Source organism: Vigna unguiculata, chromosome 2, assembly GCF_037176805.1.
Source record: "Vigna unguiculata cultivar grain cowpea cultivar isolate G323 ecotype 2 chromosome 2, ASM3717680v1, whole genome shotgun sequence".
NCBI lineage: Eukaryota > Viridiplantae > Streptophyta > Magnoliopsida > Fabales > Fabaceae > Vigna > Vigna unguiculata.
Window position 1 is genome coordinate 26570506 of NC_140793.1, and position 13252 is coordinate 26583757.

The window sequence follows — 13252 nt, forward strand, 5'->3', positions numbered from 1 at the left end:
CCATGTGTCACTTCGTGGTTTTTTTGAATTTTTTATTTTATTTTTTTTGAATTTTGTTTAATTTTTTTTAAATGTCCACGTGTCAACCCAGTAGTGTGTCACGTGTCAAAGTCAATATTATATATTCAATTTGGTCCCTATATTTGTTATTTTTGTTCAATTAGGTCCCAATTTTTGTTAACATTAACCAATCTGGTCCCTATTGAAGATGTGACCAAATTTAATTTTTATATCAAAGTTATAATGATGTGCATTTTAATATATTATATAAAAATATTTAATAAAAAATGTGAATTTTAATATAAAAATTAAATTTGGTTTTAATTTGGAGAGGGACCAAATTGGTTAATGTTAACAAAAATTGAGACCTAATTGAACAAAAATAACAAATATAGGGACCAAATTGAATTTAGAACATTGACTTTGACACATGGCACGCTACTGGGTTGACACGTGGACATTTAAAAAAAATTAAACAAAATTTTAAAAGAATTTAAAAAAAAATTCAAAAAAACCACAAAGTGACACGTGGCACACTCCTGGGTTGACACGTGTACATTTAAAAAAATTTATTTTTTTTAAAAACATTTTAAAAAATTTTAAAAAAATTTTAAAAAAATAAAAAAAATTCAAAGAAACCACGAAGTGACACGTGACAATCATGACCGTTAATGATTTAAACGGTGTTAGCAAAAAATGACCCAATTGAACAAAATTGATGAAAATTGGGACCTATTTGAACACAAAACAAAAATTAGGACTTATTTGAAAAAACTTGACGAAAATTGGGACTAAAAATATATTTTAACCTATACATTACAACGTCAATCGAATTAAATTTTTTTTTAATTGTTTATTTGTTAATAAAGTTTTATTTATTAAGTGTTAAATATTTTTATATAATTATTTTTATAGAATAATAATTATATTATTATTACATTTATCTAAATAAAAATTAATATCACTATTAATACCAATGCAAACATTGACGATAATATTAATTTAAATAATAATACTAATACTAATTATTATATTATTAATACTAATAATAATATAATAAAATAACGGGCCCTGAAGGAGAACGTATAGCAAAAGTAGGTAACTCTCTTTCTTACTCTCTTTCTTTGTTTCTGGTATGAAGTTGAAGAATAGAAATTCCGATCCCATTGGACTCTGTTTCTATTCTCCTGGAAGTGATTCATCGAACACTGCTTCAGCACAACCAAGTAGTTCCGATGACCGGTAACGAGTTTCGCTTCTTCTTGTCCTGCGACATCAATCTTCCCGTCACTTTCCGCATTGAGCGTCTCGAAGGCAGTTTCCCCTTTTCCAAATTCCCCAATTCAGGTTTCTTTCCCACTCTTTTCTAATTCCTCATGTCACTATTCAATTCACCGATTATCTGGTCAGAGTTTGAGCTCTTGTGCAATCTCAAATCTTCATCGATTGTGCACTTCACAGTTTCGTCTTATTTGCTTATTGCAGAAAACAATGCCCCCGCGGAGAATAGAACCTCGGAGATATATGTGGAGTGTGCGTTGTTCATTGATGGTGCGCCGTTTGGCCTTCCCACCAGAACAAGGTTTTTTTTTTTTAATTAAGCTATTTTGATTCCTGTATATATACTTCACACGTGATGCAACTAGGGTAACACTTTCAATAATCTTTAATCAAAGGGAGAGAGTGTGTTAGAGAGCTAGTGTTATTGGGTGTGTTCCCAGCACTCTTCTAAAAGTTTTGATTGCGTAACCTTGCTACTATGTACTGGAGGAATTGATTTTATAGGATGAGATTTGTTTTTGCTGTTTTACCTCTTCTATAACTCTTTTTGTTTTCATCTGCACGTTCCTATACCCTGGTAGGTCAGGTGTTGTGTTAAAAGGAACGATTTGAATTCAATTGGGTGGGATTTTTTAACCAATTTTTGGAATGTTTACCCAATCAGCAATGTGTTAACAGTGATAATATTACTAAAATTTTAAGGTATTTGAGAATTTTAATATTTTTAAATCATCTGGTGAAGGTTGGAGTCCGCTGGACCACCATTTTGTTGGAATGAGCTCATCACGTTAACAACTAAATATCGAGACTTAACTGCTCAGTCACAACTCACCTTCACTGTAAGTTGCAAATTTAGCTTAAAAGCTTATTTATGCTTCTTTCAAGTAGTGATAGCACAAAACTTGTTTTATTCCCAATTGTGAATTGTTGCAAGAACTAAATTCTGGTTATGTCTGAATTTTATCAGCTTCCATTATACCAAAATTTTCTTTATAATTTGTGAAGTGTGAGCTTCATTATTTTGGTAATGTTGTTGTATGAATAATAGGTTTGGGATCTTTCACATGGTGAAGGATTGATTGGAGGCGCAACAATTCTTCTCTTCAATAACAAAAAGCAGCTCAAAACTGGGAAGCAAAAACTTAGGCTTTGGGCAGGAAAAGAGGCAGATGGGACATCTCCTACTACTACACCTGGAAAGGTAGTGAATGTTTCAAACAAGCATAAGTTTCATTTTCCTTTTTTGTTTAATTTGTTGAAACCTTTCGGTCTTATAAAACATACTTTTGTTTGTTCTCATTAGGTCCCTAAGCTCGAACGTGGAGAATTGGAACGACTGGAAAAGCTTGTGAACAAGTATGAACGAGGTCAAATTCAACGAGTAGACTGGCTGGATCGCCTCACATTTAAAGCTATGGAGAGAATCAAGGAACGTGAAAGCTTGAAAAATGGAAGTTCTCATTACCTGGTTGTAGACTTCTGTAGTTTTGAGCATCGAGTTGTTTTTCAGGTATTCTTTCTTCTTAGTTGTGCCATTGCCTGAAGGTATGTGTCTCACAAAATTGCCGGTGGGATACTTGGTCAAAGAATATATATATATATATATATATATATATATATATATATATATTCGGTAAAATGTCAACATGGTCTACTGGTCCTCCCTCCTCTTATTTGAAATACTCCTGCACAAAAATGGTTTTGTATTTATGATCCCCTTGTCTAGTGTAGCAACGGCGCATGTAATCCCTAGAGTGCAGTATTGGGTTTGCACGCATCTTATATTATAAAGAATGTTAGCACTCCATGCATAGGTCACCTAATTTATCGAGGTATCCTACCATGCATACTGTTGTAAAGTTATCAGTTTACCAAGGAACCCCTCAAGTTATTAATGCAGTTGTTTTTCTTCAAGAATATTATAAACGCTGATACATATATCTTGCATATGCGTTAACTCTTATCTGTTACAAAATGTAGGAATCCGGTTCAAATTTTTTGTTGCCATCTCCTATAGCTTCAACTAATGATATTGTCATTGTCTGGGATCAAGAAGTTGGAAAGATAAATCCATCTGAGCACAAACAGTTAAAGCTGGCTAGGAGTTTGACTCGTGGTGTCATAGACAGGGATCTGAAGCCAAGCTCAAATGAGAGGAAGTAAGCTTAAAATTTTGTTGAAATATAATTTCCCTGTTATATCAATCAGATTAATGTTGGAAATGATTCAGCTTCTCAGTATTTGAAATGGTTAATTGTTCATTGAGACACACACACATATGTTGACTCATTATTTCTTCACACACCCTGTCTCTCTCTTTCAGAGCTTATACAATAACTAACTTTTCTCTTACAAGACATCCTATTAACATAATAAACAACAGATAAATTTTAAGTTATAGCCCATTGGCGCAATTCAAACCATAGTAACTGCTAATTTGCAATCTTGATGATCCATCTAACATAATAAAACATACATAAAATTAAATAGAATGAAACATATATAGAGTTTCACATTAGTACATTATTGCAACATCTATCAGTTTACAAAGAACATTATGCAAACATCAAATTATTAATCAGTCAATCATGAATAAAACAGACAATACAAAGGCAAAAGGAATGAGTTAGTCCTAATATTTGCCATGAAAGTATCAAAGGCCAAAGAAGAAATTCAAACCATTACAAGGGACTGACAGGTTTAAAATAGATGCACAACAGTGGCAGTCAACTTGTGACAAAAGGATAGAAATTTACCTAAATGCAATAGCAAATGGATAGGAGAAGAATTGGAGTTGAAGTTTCTTGGTTGATGCTCTAGCAGGCTGGCAATGGGAGGCGACATCAAGAAGAATGATAGGAGAAGTGAATTACATAAGCAAAAAGCAATTAGGTCAATTTATTCAAACTAATTAAAATGTTTAGATTGTTAATTTCCCTCTTTTCCAAATCCCCCCAATATTGGAGGAAAGCCAAAATTAGATTAGAAGGGATTTTGCTCCCTCCATTTCCCTTTCCTTCTCTTAAAATTAACCAAATAAAAAGGTTTAAAAAATCCTGCCTCCCCTCCATTTCCTTCCACCCAAACAATATGATAAAGAAAGAGGATATGTTCATCGCAGATTTGATGCAACGCTTCAAATACACATGAACATTTTGCTGTATAATAATGTTAGTGTCAATGACCATAGTACTTGTATTACCACATTTTAGTGGTGGGTGGTTCTAAACTGAATGATTTCAGATTTAAGTGGGATTTATTTAATAATTTAACTTCAGTAAAACAATTATATCTGATTTGTCTAAGTAAATTTGCAATTGAAAACTAAAATGTATTTATGTTAAAGAATTGAAATAATGTATTTCTTTCCAGGACCATGTGGTTGTTCCATTTTGAAGGGATCTAGACCATATTTCTGTGCAATAAGTTATAATTTAATTATTAGGATTCCCTTCTTATTTATCTAATTGTCTTAGCTGTAAATTCTGGATTTTTTTTTTTTGTGTCAAGTGTTAGTAGTATCACTTCTGACAAACCTTTTTCATTTCTCTAATGGGTTCTGTAATGAATAGCGTTTTCTTCCCTCTGTAATATTGTACTTTATCATCTTTATCATATAGGTCATTGTTTAACATTTTTATTTGATCCTTTATGTCAAGATCAATTCAGAGAATACTAAAATATCCACCAACAAGGACTCTGAGTGGAGATGAGAGGCAGCTCTTGTGGAAATTCCGCTTCTCTTTGATGTCTGAAAAGAGGGCTCTTACAAAGTTCCTGCGTTGTGTTGAATGGAGTGATGTTCAGGTCAGCCTTTACCATCATGAAAATTAGTAACAGATATCATGGTAAATGATTGCTGATCAAAAAAAGAAAAAAATCATGATAGATGGTCTTTGTTATGTTGTAGGAGTTGTACTTAATGTATATTAGGTTTTCTCAAGTAGTTAATAGTACATTCTGCACTCATTCTCCACATGTAGCAGCTCGGATCATACCTCACACGTAGTGTATTGGCTATGTTTTTTTAATGAATTAGAAAGATCAGTGCATCTTTCCTTTAGAAAACTCTGTTTTCAAAAGGGTATTAGTGTGACCATTTGCTCTAATGATCAAATGTGGGGTAAAATACCACATAAATCAAGAAAAACTCTAATAAGGATCTAGATTTAAATGGCCTTGCTGTAGTGGCTCTTGATGTAACACAATGACGTTGTTATTGCTTTTTTTTTTTCTCTTGAATTTGTCAGTATCTTATCTTCCTATCTCTATTGTTTTTTTCTTTTTTTCCCTTGAATTTTTATTGCTAAATAAGTGGTATAATTTTTCATTTAATGATGCTGTTTTTATTCAGGAAGCAAAACAAGCTTTAGAATTGATGGGCAAGTGGGAAATGATTGATGTTTCTGATGCACTGGAACTTTTGTCTCCTGTTTTTGAAAGTGAAGAGGTACTTTTCAAGAGTGATCTTAGGCAAAATTGTAACCAATGGTTGTACATCTTGTGTTTATATTAATTAGGTTTGCAGTGCGATGTTGTACTAGTACGGAGAAAAATCTAAGCATTAATATGAATGTAATGCCCTCAACACATTAATAACGGGATACACTTAACTGTCGATATACTTAACTGTCGGTATCAACAGACATAATGAAAAAGAAATTTTACCTGATAGCAAAGAGTATTACAACTAGGGATGAGGGGGGAGAATAATGTATCTTCCATACCTGAAAACTGGAATCACAAAAAGTAAAGGAATGTATTAAATCAGCCTGATCTCTGTGTACCTTAGTGTAATCTCCTTGATACAACCATGAATTGAACAACACCAAAGAAAGGCCATAAACATAATTCCAATACCAAGTGTAGGAGCAAACATGACATTCCACTCCCTGCCTTACTGTTGTTATAGATGTAATGACTTAATAGTGCAACTTCGTTTTCAATCAAAACGCAGAAATTTGTACATCTTTGAATAACCAAATGAGGCCATTTCTCAACTACTTCATTGCAGGTTCGTGCTTATGCTGTTAGTGTTCTTGAAAGAGCTGACGACGAAGAGCTTCAATGTTACTTGCTTCAATTGGTTCAGGCTCTTCGGTTTGAGCGTTCTGACAAATCTCGTCTTTCTCATTTCCTTGTCCAACGTGGTAGGTGCATGAGAATTTAAATGCTATTTAAGGTGCTGATTCTAGTTATATTCAATTATTTTCTGAAAGAAACCTGAATTTTGTCAGCATTGTGCAATATTGAATTGGCAAGCTTTCTTCGCTGGTATGTGGCTGTTGAACTTTATGATCCTGCATATGCCAAACGATTTTACTGCACTTATGAGATTCTGGAGGAAAATATGATGAAGGTTTGAACTCAGTTTTCTTAATATGTACCATTTTCTTTTACAAAGTTTTGCTTCTGTGACACTTGTTATCATGATGAATCATTTTTCCTCTTGTCTACATTAGGAATATATACTTTTAAAGATTACATGTTGCACATTGCTTTATCGTTGCAAATTTGGAATAGCTAATCCATTTTTGCTTCATCTGAACTCTGTATTATTGAAGATCCCATATTGACTAGAGATATTGTCAAATTATAATATATAAGTAGGTGAAAATCACATCTTGTAAGTCATTATGTAGGATTGAGTTAAGTCTAAACCTACTTTTTATTATGCTGTGTGCTTATCTTAATGAAGTATGTTGGATGCCCGAGATGTTAAGTCCTTGGTATGAGGGGGTGTGTCTTACAAGCTGGTTTTGTTGGGTTGTGTTAGGCTAAACTCACTTTCTAATACCTACATCAGAAAATATTTTTATATTTCACCACATTTGAAATTTGTCTCAATCTATGAATAATAGATTTTTTAAATATGTCATCATGATTTCATTTGTGTGGCTTAATTTTGGAGTAATTCATTCTCGAGCATGACAATTATTGTCATTTGTCTTAGATGGCAGCTGGTGTGAATGGAGAGGAAGATGGGTTTAAACAGTGGCAGAGTTTGGTACGCCAGACTGAATTGACTGCTCAGTTGTGTTCGATCACTAGAGATGTAAGGAATGTTCGTGGTAATACACAAAAGAAGATTGAAAAGCTTAGACAACTACTTTCTGGTCTTCTCAGTGAACTTACCTATTTTGATGAGGTAGGTTCTAACATGAAGCTGTATGATCATTTATTGTTTTCATCTTTTACTTTCTTACATTAATAAATCATGAATGTTGAACAATCTATTAATTTCCACTATTTATTTTATTTCCTATAGTTGTATATAGTGAATTTGTTAAAGTTGTTAAAATGTATGTTTATTGTTGCTATGTTTCACTTGTAGCCAATACGATCACCTTTGTCACCTGGTGTCCTCATCATTGGCATTGTACCTTCAGAGTCATCAATATTTAAAAGTGCACTGCATCCTCTGCGCCTTACTTTTAGAACGACAAATGGTGGAACTAGTAAAATTATATTCAAAAAGGGAGATGATATTCGCCAGGACCAGTTGGTATTTCTACTTATCCTTTTTCTGTCTCCCTGTTATGCATGAAAATATACATGTTTTCCCTGTGCTCATTAGCATACATGATAGATATTTGTGTAAATGTTGGTTTTATGTAGGTTGTTCAAATGGTATCACTAATGGACCGATTACTTAAGCTAGAAAATCTTGATTTGCATCTAACACCATACAAGGTGCTGGCAACTGGACAAGATGAAGGCATGTTGGAATTTATTCCTTCTCGTTCATTGGCCCTGGTATGGGGATTTATACATTTCAAAAGCTGTTTCTTATATTACCATGTAATCACTGCTTCTTTTCTAAACTGAAGATTTCTTGCATTGAAATATAGTAAGGATTTGATACATTAAGTGTAACACTTGGTAGTAAGTTGCAGCGTATTTACCTTTTTTTAACTAACAAAGATGTTGGAGATCTCACATTAACTAGTGACATGCCTAAAATAAAATGTATAAGCGGAATGTCAATTTCATCTTATAAGTCAGTTATATAGTGTTGAGTTATGTTCAAATTCAAGTTATAAGAAAAAGGCTTGTTAATTTAATGCTTTTGGTCTAAGTTTTTTGAATCTTGTTTTGTCTTTACTTTCATATCTGCTTCTACACTGAATTATTTCATATTATCAATTGAAGGATTTGAAAATGATTCATTGACTTAGACATTATGACATTGCAGAAAATATTAAAAATAGCTGGAACTTTTTGTAGCTGTGTTTTAGCATGGTTACTTGATTTATGTATAAATTTATATGTTTTAGTTTGTACTATTTCCGTGAAAGATTTTATTTTATACTGTTCTAAAAAAAAAAGATCACGTTGGGAATAGGAATTCAAGTACCTGTCAGGTTGCTAATTACTAATTGATATTGGATATTGAAATTTATTAATTACATATATGCTTAGCTCTTTAGTTTTTGATATTCAATAAATGATCCTGTTTGTTTTAGGATGCACAATCTTGCAATTGCTATACTAATATATAATCTTTTGGTGACTAGATTTTATCTGAGCATCGTAGCATCATAAGCTATTTGCAGAAATTTCATCCTGATGACCATGGACCTTTTGGAATCACAGCCACCTGCCTTGAAACTTTTATAAAAAGCTGTGCTGGCTACTCTGTTATCACATATATACTTGGTATCGGAGACAGGTGATCCCTAATTTTATTCATCACACACCATTTTCCATCCAACTAGTTAAGCATTGGTATGTTGTTTTGATACTTCTAATTTTGTTATTGTGATGTGCTGGTGAGATCACGTATGCAACCTCCCCATGGCCGCCACCCCAAATAGAATGGGGAATTGGTTGTTAGAGTTGGGTGGGTGTGGGTGTGAATGTGAACCAACGATAGTTGTTCTTTTGGGTGTTTCATGTTCTATTAGCTATCAGAAATTTCACAACTAGGATTTGGAAAGGTTGGACGTGTTATTATGACATTATCTGCATCTCTTGGTTCTATGACTTTAGCATATTCAAGAGGTCCTTGTCTTTTGCCCTTACACCAGCTAGGTTGCTTTGGCTTTGTTAGAAACATAATAAATATCTAGGGATGTATATGAGAATAAAATCTCCTATAATTATTTTTATTTATTGTAATCAACTTTATAAGATGAACTCACACCATTCAATCGTTTTTAGAATCTTTTCTATTTATTTTTCTCTTTCAATTGGCTTTTTGACAATCTGAACAAACGCCCACACTCATTCTATCAATCAAAGAAGATAGAGTCTAAAATGGAGAAAGAGGTTGAAAATAAATGAACCAGGCTCTAGATTGTTTCCCCATTTTCAAGTGAAGAAGGATAAGATAGATTACATCACATTATTCTAAATTTTAAGGTTGTTGCATTGTTCACTGAATTTATATTTTGTCCCTATTTTGACTGAACTTTAATTTTTTGGGCAGGCATTTGGACAATCTCCTCCTTAGAAATGATGGAGGTCTTTTCCATGTTGATTTTGGTTTTATTCTTGGGCGAGATCCTAAGCCATTTCCACCACCAATGAAGCTTTGCAAGGAAATGGTTGAGGCTATGGGTGGAGCTGAAAGGTACAGTTCCCGTTGATGATTCACTTTAGATTCAAGGTAGTTGTGATTTGTAGCTTGAATTTTGAGATAGTGATTCATTTCTCTGTCTCCCATGCAGCCAATATTATACAAGGTTCAAGTCCTATTGTTGTGAAGCATACAACATTCTTCGGAAATCCAGTAACCTAATTCTAAATCTATTTTACTTAATGGCGGGTTCCAATATTCCTGACATAGCCTCTGATCCTGAAAAGGGGATTCTTAAGGTGAGATCCCTTATGTTTTAATAATTAGGTAAATAATATGTTAACTTACTCTTATTCCATGACATTATGGATGTACAGCTTCAGGAGAAGTTTCGGTTGGACTTGGACGACGAAGCTAGTATACATTTCTTCCAGGATCTTATCAATGAGAGTGTGAGTGCATTGTTCCCTCAGATGGTTGAGACTATCCATCGTTGGGCTCAATATTGGCGGTAACCCCAGTATTTATTGGGAGTTATTTCACCGTGTAATTAATTAATCAGGTAGTTTTTATTACTATTAGTATACAACTGCTTGTTTTTTATGTATGTCTTTAAACTCTCAATTTAAATCATAATCATGCCAAAGCACCTTCCTTTAGCTCTTAAATTGCAACACTGACATGATTATCAGTAACTGATTGGAACATCATAGTAGCTGCAATGCAATTTTCATCCGCATTTGGTGAATCCGAAGAATTTTCAATTCTTCAAGGTTGGTTCTGTCAAACAGAAAGATCTCCTCTACTGAAAAAACATGTGCACGCTACACAAATTGAACTAAAGTTACTTAGGTCTCTTTCTCACATTGTATCTCCTGTTTCCAGAACCTGATGCTCTTTAAGGCTTCTAAGCAGCTGATATAATATATGCTTTGGAATTCCACAATGGCCTGACTGCAGATGTATATATGCACTTGTAATTTCTAAACCAATTATCCTGAAGGTAGTGATTTTGTTGGCAACAATGTAAATAAAATTAGTTCTTTTTCATTCTTCTGGTTACGGTTGTATCAAGACAGCTTTGAGTTATAAAATGCTTATCATGCCAAACTAATGTTCATTTAGGTCAAATTAATTGTGTCATTTGTAAAGAAACCCTCTTAGGCAGTCTTCATCTATTGTTCGATGTACATGTAATGTAAATAACTTCATTAGTTTAAATCGATCTAACCAATCCGATACTCAAAACCAAACCAATATTGGTTCGAATATGTATTTATCATATCCAAATCCAATTAACCCTAATAAACCAATGACATTTTTACTTATTATTAATTATTATATGTGAAGTTGCATAGTATAATTATATAAATTTTTATATGATTAGTTTATTTAAGTCAATTAAAAAAAACTGTTTAATCTTTCAGTGATAGAAAATGTTTTGGAAAGCCTTGGTATGGTCCACTCGATGAGTATCCCTGGAATTTACCTTCCAAATTGTAAAGAGAAGGTCTTACTCCCTACCGTTGAATGCATGTGGTCAACTGTGTAATCGAGGAAGCCAACATTGACTGACTTTCATGGTTCAGATTCGAAAGAAGAAAGAGTTTGGGATGAAAGTCCGAGCTTTGCTATCAATATTTCGTAGTTTTTTGGTTAAATTTATACTTCTTTTTTTTTTTTTAATTTTTTATTAAAAAAATTTGTACATGTATTATACAAATGTAATTTACCTTTTTTGGCTTTACATTTTGTTTTTCAATTTTATATTTTTATAAGTACCCGCTTTTAAATTAATATCCTAATTGTTTTTTAAATTTAGTTCTTTTTTATGACCAATTTTCTTAAAACTTATTTTTTTAAATTAAAATAACTATTTATATTAAAAAGTTAATTATAAAATAATAACAATTATTTTTTATTAAAAGTTATTTATATTTACTTTTACAATTATAATTTTATTATTATAAAAGAAAAATGAACACATGTTTTCACTAATTTAATTAATCTAAACTGAATCAATTTGTTTCTAATCGGTTTGGTTTGAATGTTGATTTTGTTTATTTTTAAAAAAATTGAAATCCACCTAAATCGATGAAAGTTGATTGGTTTGTAAATTTTCTATTAATCTGGTCAAAATCGACATGTGAATATAGTTATTGTGATTTAAAAAGTGGTAAACTATAAAAAAATGCAACTACATGTTAAAAAGCGCAATTTTATCTAGTACATGTATATTTTGAATTCTTTGATGAATCATAAACTTGAACTTTATGGAATTTAAGAGTACATATGTATGGGGTTAAAGCCACATTTATCTACATAATTAATGTTTGCAAACTGTATACATCCTTCCTTGACCATTTATCTTAAGAAACAAACCACCTATCATATGTATCCAAAAAAATCTCTCATCATACAATTCCATACTTTTTTGGCTTTTGAACCAATATATAAGAGTGAGTAAGCGTATTTACTGATTTTATTACAATTATTACTAAAAATATAAAAAAAAATATTTTATCCTCTAATTCTATATATTTATCTTTCCTTCAGCATATTATTTTCATTGACTTAAAATTTTAAATTTGTCGTTACCACTAATATAAGACTTCACTTGTGTTTATATGAGAGAAAAGATAATCTTACACATGTAATTTTGAATTTTCAAGTTTACAAACATTTGTAACAAAAAATGTATTTCAAAGAGGTACATGAAGATGGAAAAAAGCTTGAAAGTTTTGGATATTTACCTATTACAAAATAGGTAATTTGGAAAGGTATTCTAGATTGTTCCTAGTTATAAATAAGAAAAGATATATTTGTTTTATATTCATTCTTATTATAATACATTCTAAAACATTATTATCTAAATGTAGTTTTGAATTTGAATAATGTGGAATTAAGATTGAATATATTTTACATTTTGGTAATCTCCTATACATACATTGCATTGTACATTTATTCTATGATTCACATTTTATTGTATTTTTGTAATGTTAATAAAATGTTTTAGATTTTACCAAATTATTTATCATGTCAGTAAATATGATATAAAGTGTTAATTATTATTACTTTGCAAACTAAATTTACATTTATCTATATTTTTTTCTTATATTGCTTATAACTATTATTTCTTTCGTAATTTAACCACACACATTTTTTATTCCTTATTAGATATTTGTTGTATTCAACTTTGAGATCGTAATAAAAAAATTAAACTTAGGGAAGATCTCTCTAACTCCTCATAATAAGTCATTTTGTGTAACAATTTCAACAGTAGTTATATAATTTTTCTTTAAAGTATGAAAGCAATTACAAGCAAAATATATTTTATCTCATCCACGGGAAATATATTACTACAATCCCCTTTTATTTTTTCAATCCTTGACTCAATCATGATTGACATAATGTTCAACTCCATCAACATTATTCATACACAAAAAATAT

At 31.7% G+C, this 13252-nt stretch overlaps 1 protein-coding gene across 8 annotated transcripts; it reads left to right on the forward strand.

Moving 5' to 3' along the window:
• Positions 1-1083: 1083 nt before the first annotated feature.
• On the forward strand, positions 1084-11549 carry VPS34 (vacuolar protein sorting 34). 8 transcript variants are annotated; one of them, XR_014993020.1, is made up of 20 exons: positions 1084-1347; positions 1486-1582; positions 2024-2120; positions 2330-2482; positions 2585-2791; positions 3262-3440; positions 4941-5088; positions 5636-5731; positions 6296-6431; positions 6519-6640; positions 7235-7429; positions 7616-7786; positions 7900-8037; positions 8799-8953; positions 9713-9856; positions 9954-10101; positions 10180-10364; positions 10516-10575; positions 10688-10805; positions 11230-11549. XR_014993020.1 is itself a non-coding variant. In XM_028058070.2 (18 exons), exons 1-17 carry the CDS (start codon positions 1236-1238, stop codon positions 10315-10317), a joined length of 2436 nt encoding a protein of 811 aa, XP_027913871.1. In that variant the 5' UTR covers positions 1084-1235; the 3' UTR covers positions 10318-10364; positions 10495-10933. The 8 variants fall into 8 exon arrangements, 4 of the variants coding, with proteins under 4 accessions (XP_027913871.1, XP_027913872.1, XP_085526063.1 ...); XR_003602523.2 differs by lacking the exon at positions 11230-11549 and having other exon boundaries at positions 10495-10575; positions 10688-10933; XR_003602524.2 differs by lacking the exon at positions 11230-11549 and having other exon boundaries at positions 10688-10933.
• The last annotated feature ends 1703 nt before the right edge of the window (positions 11550-13252 follow it).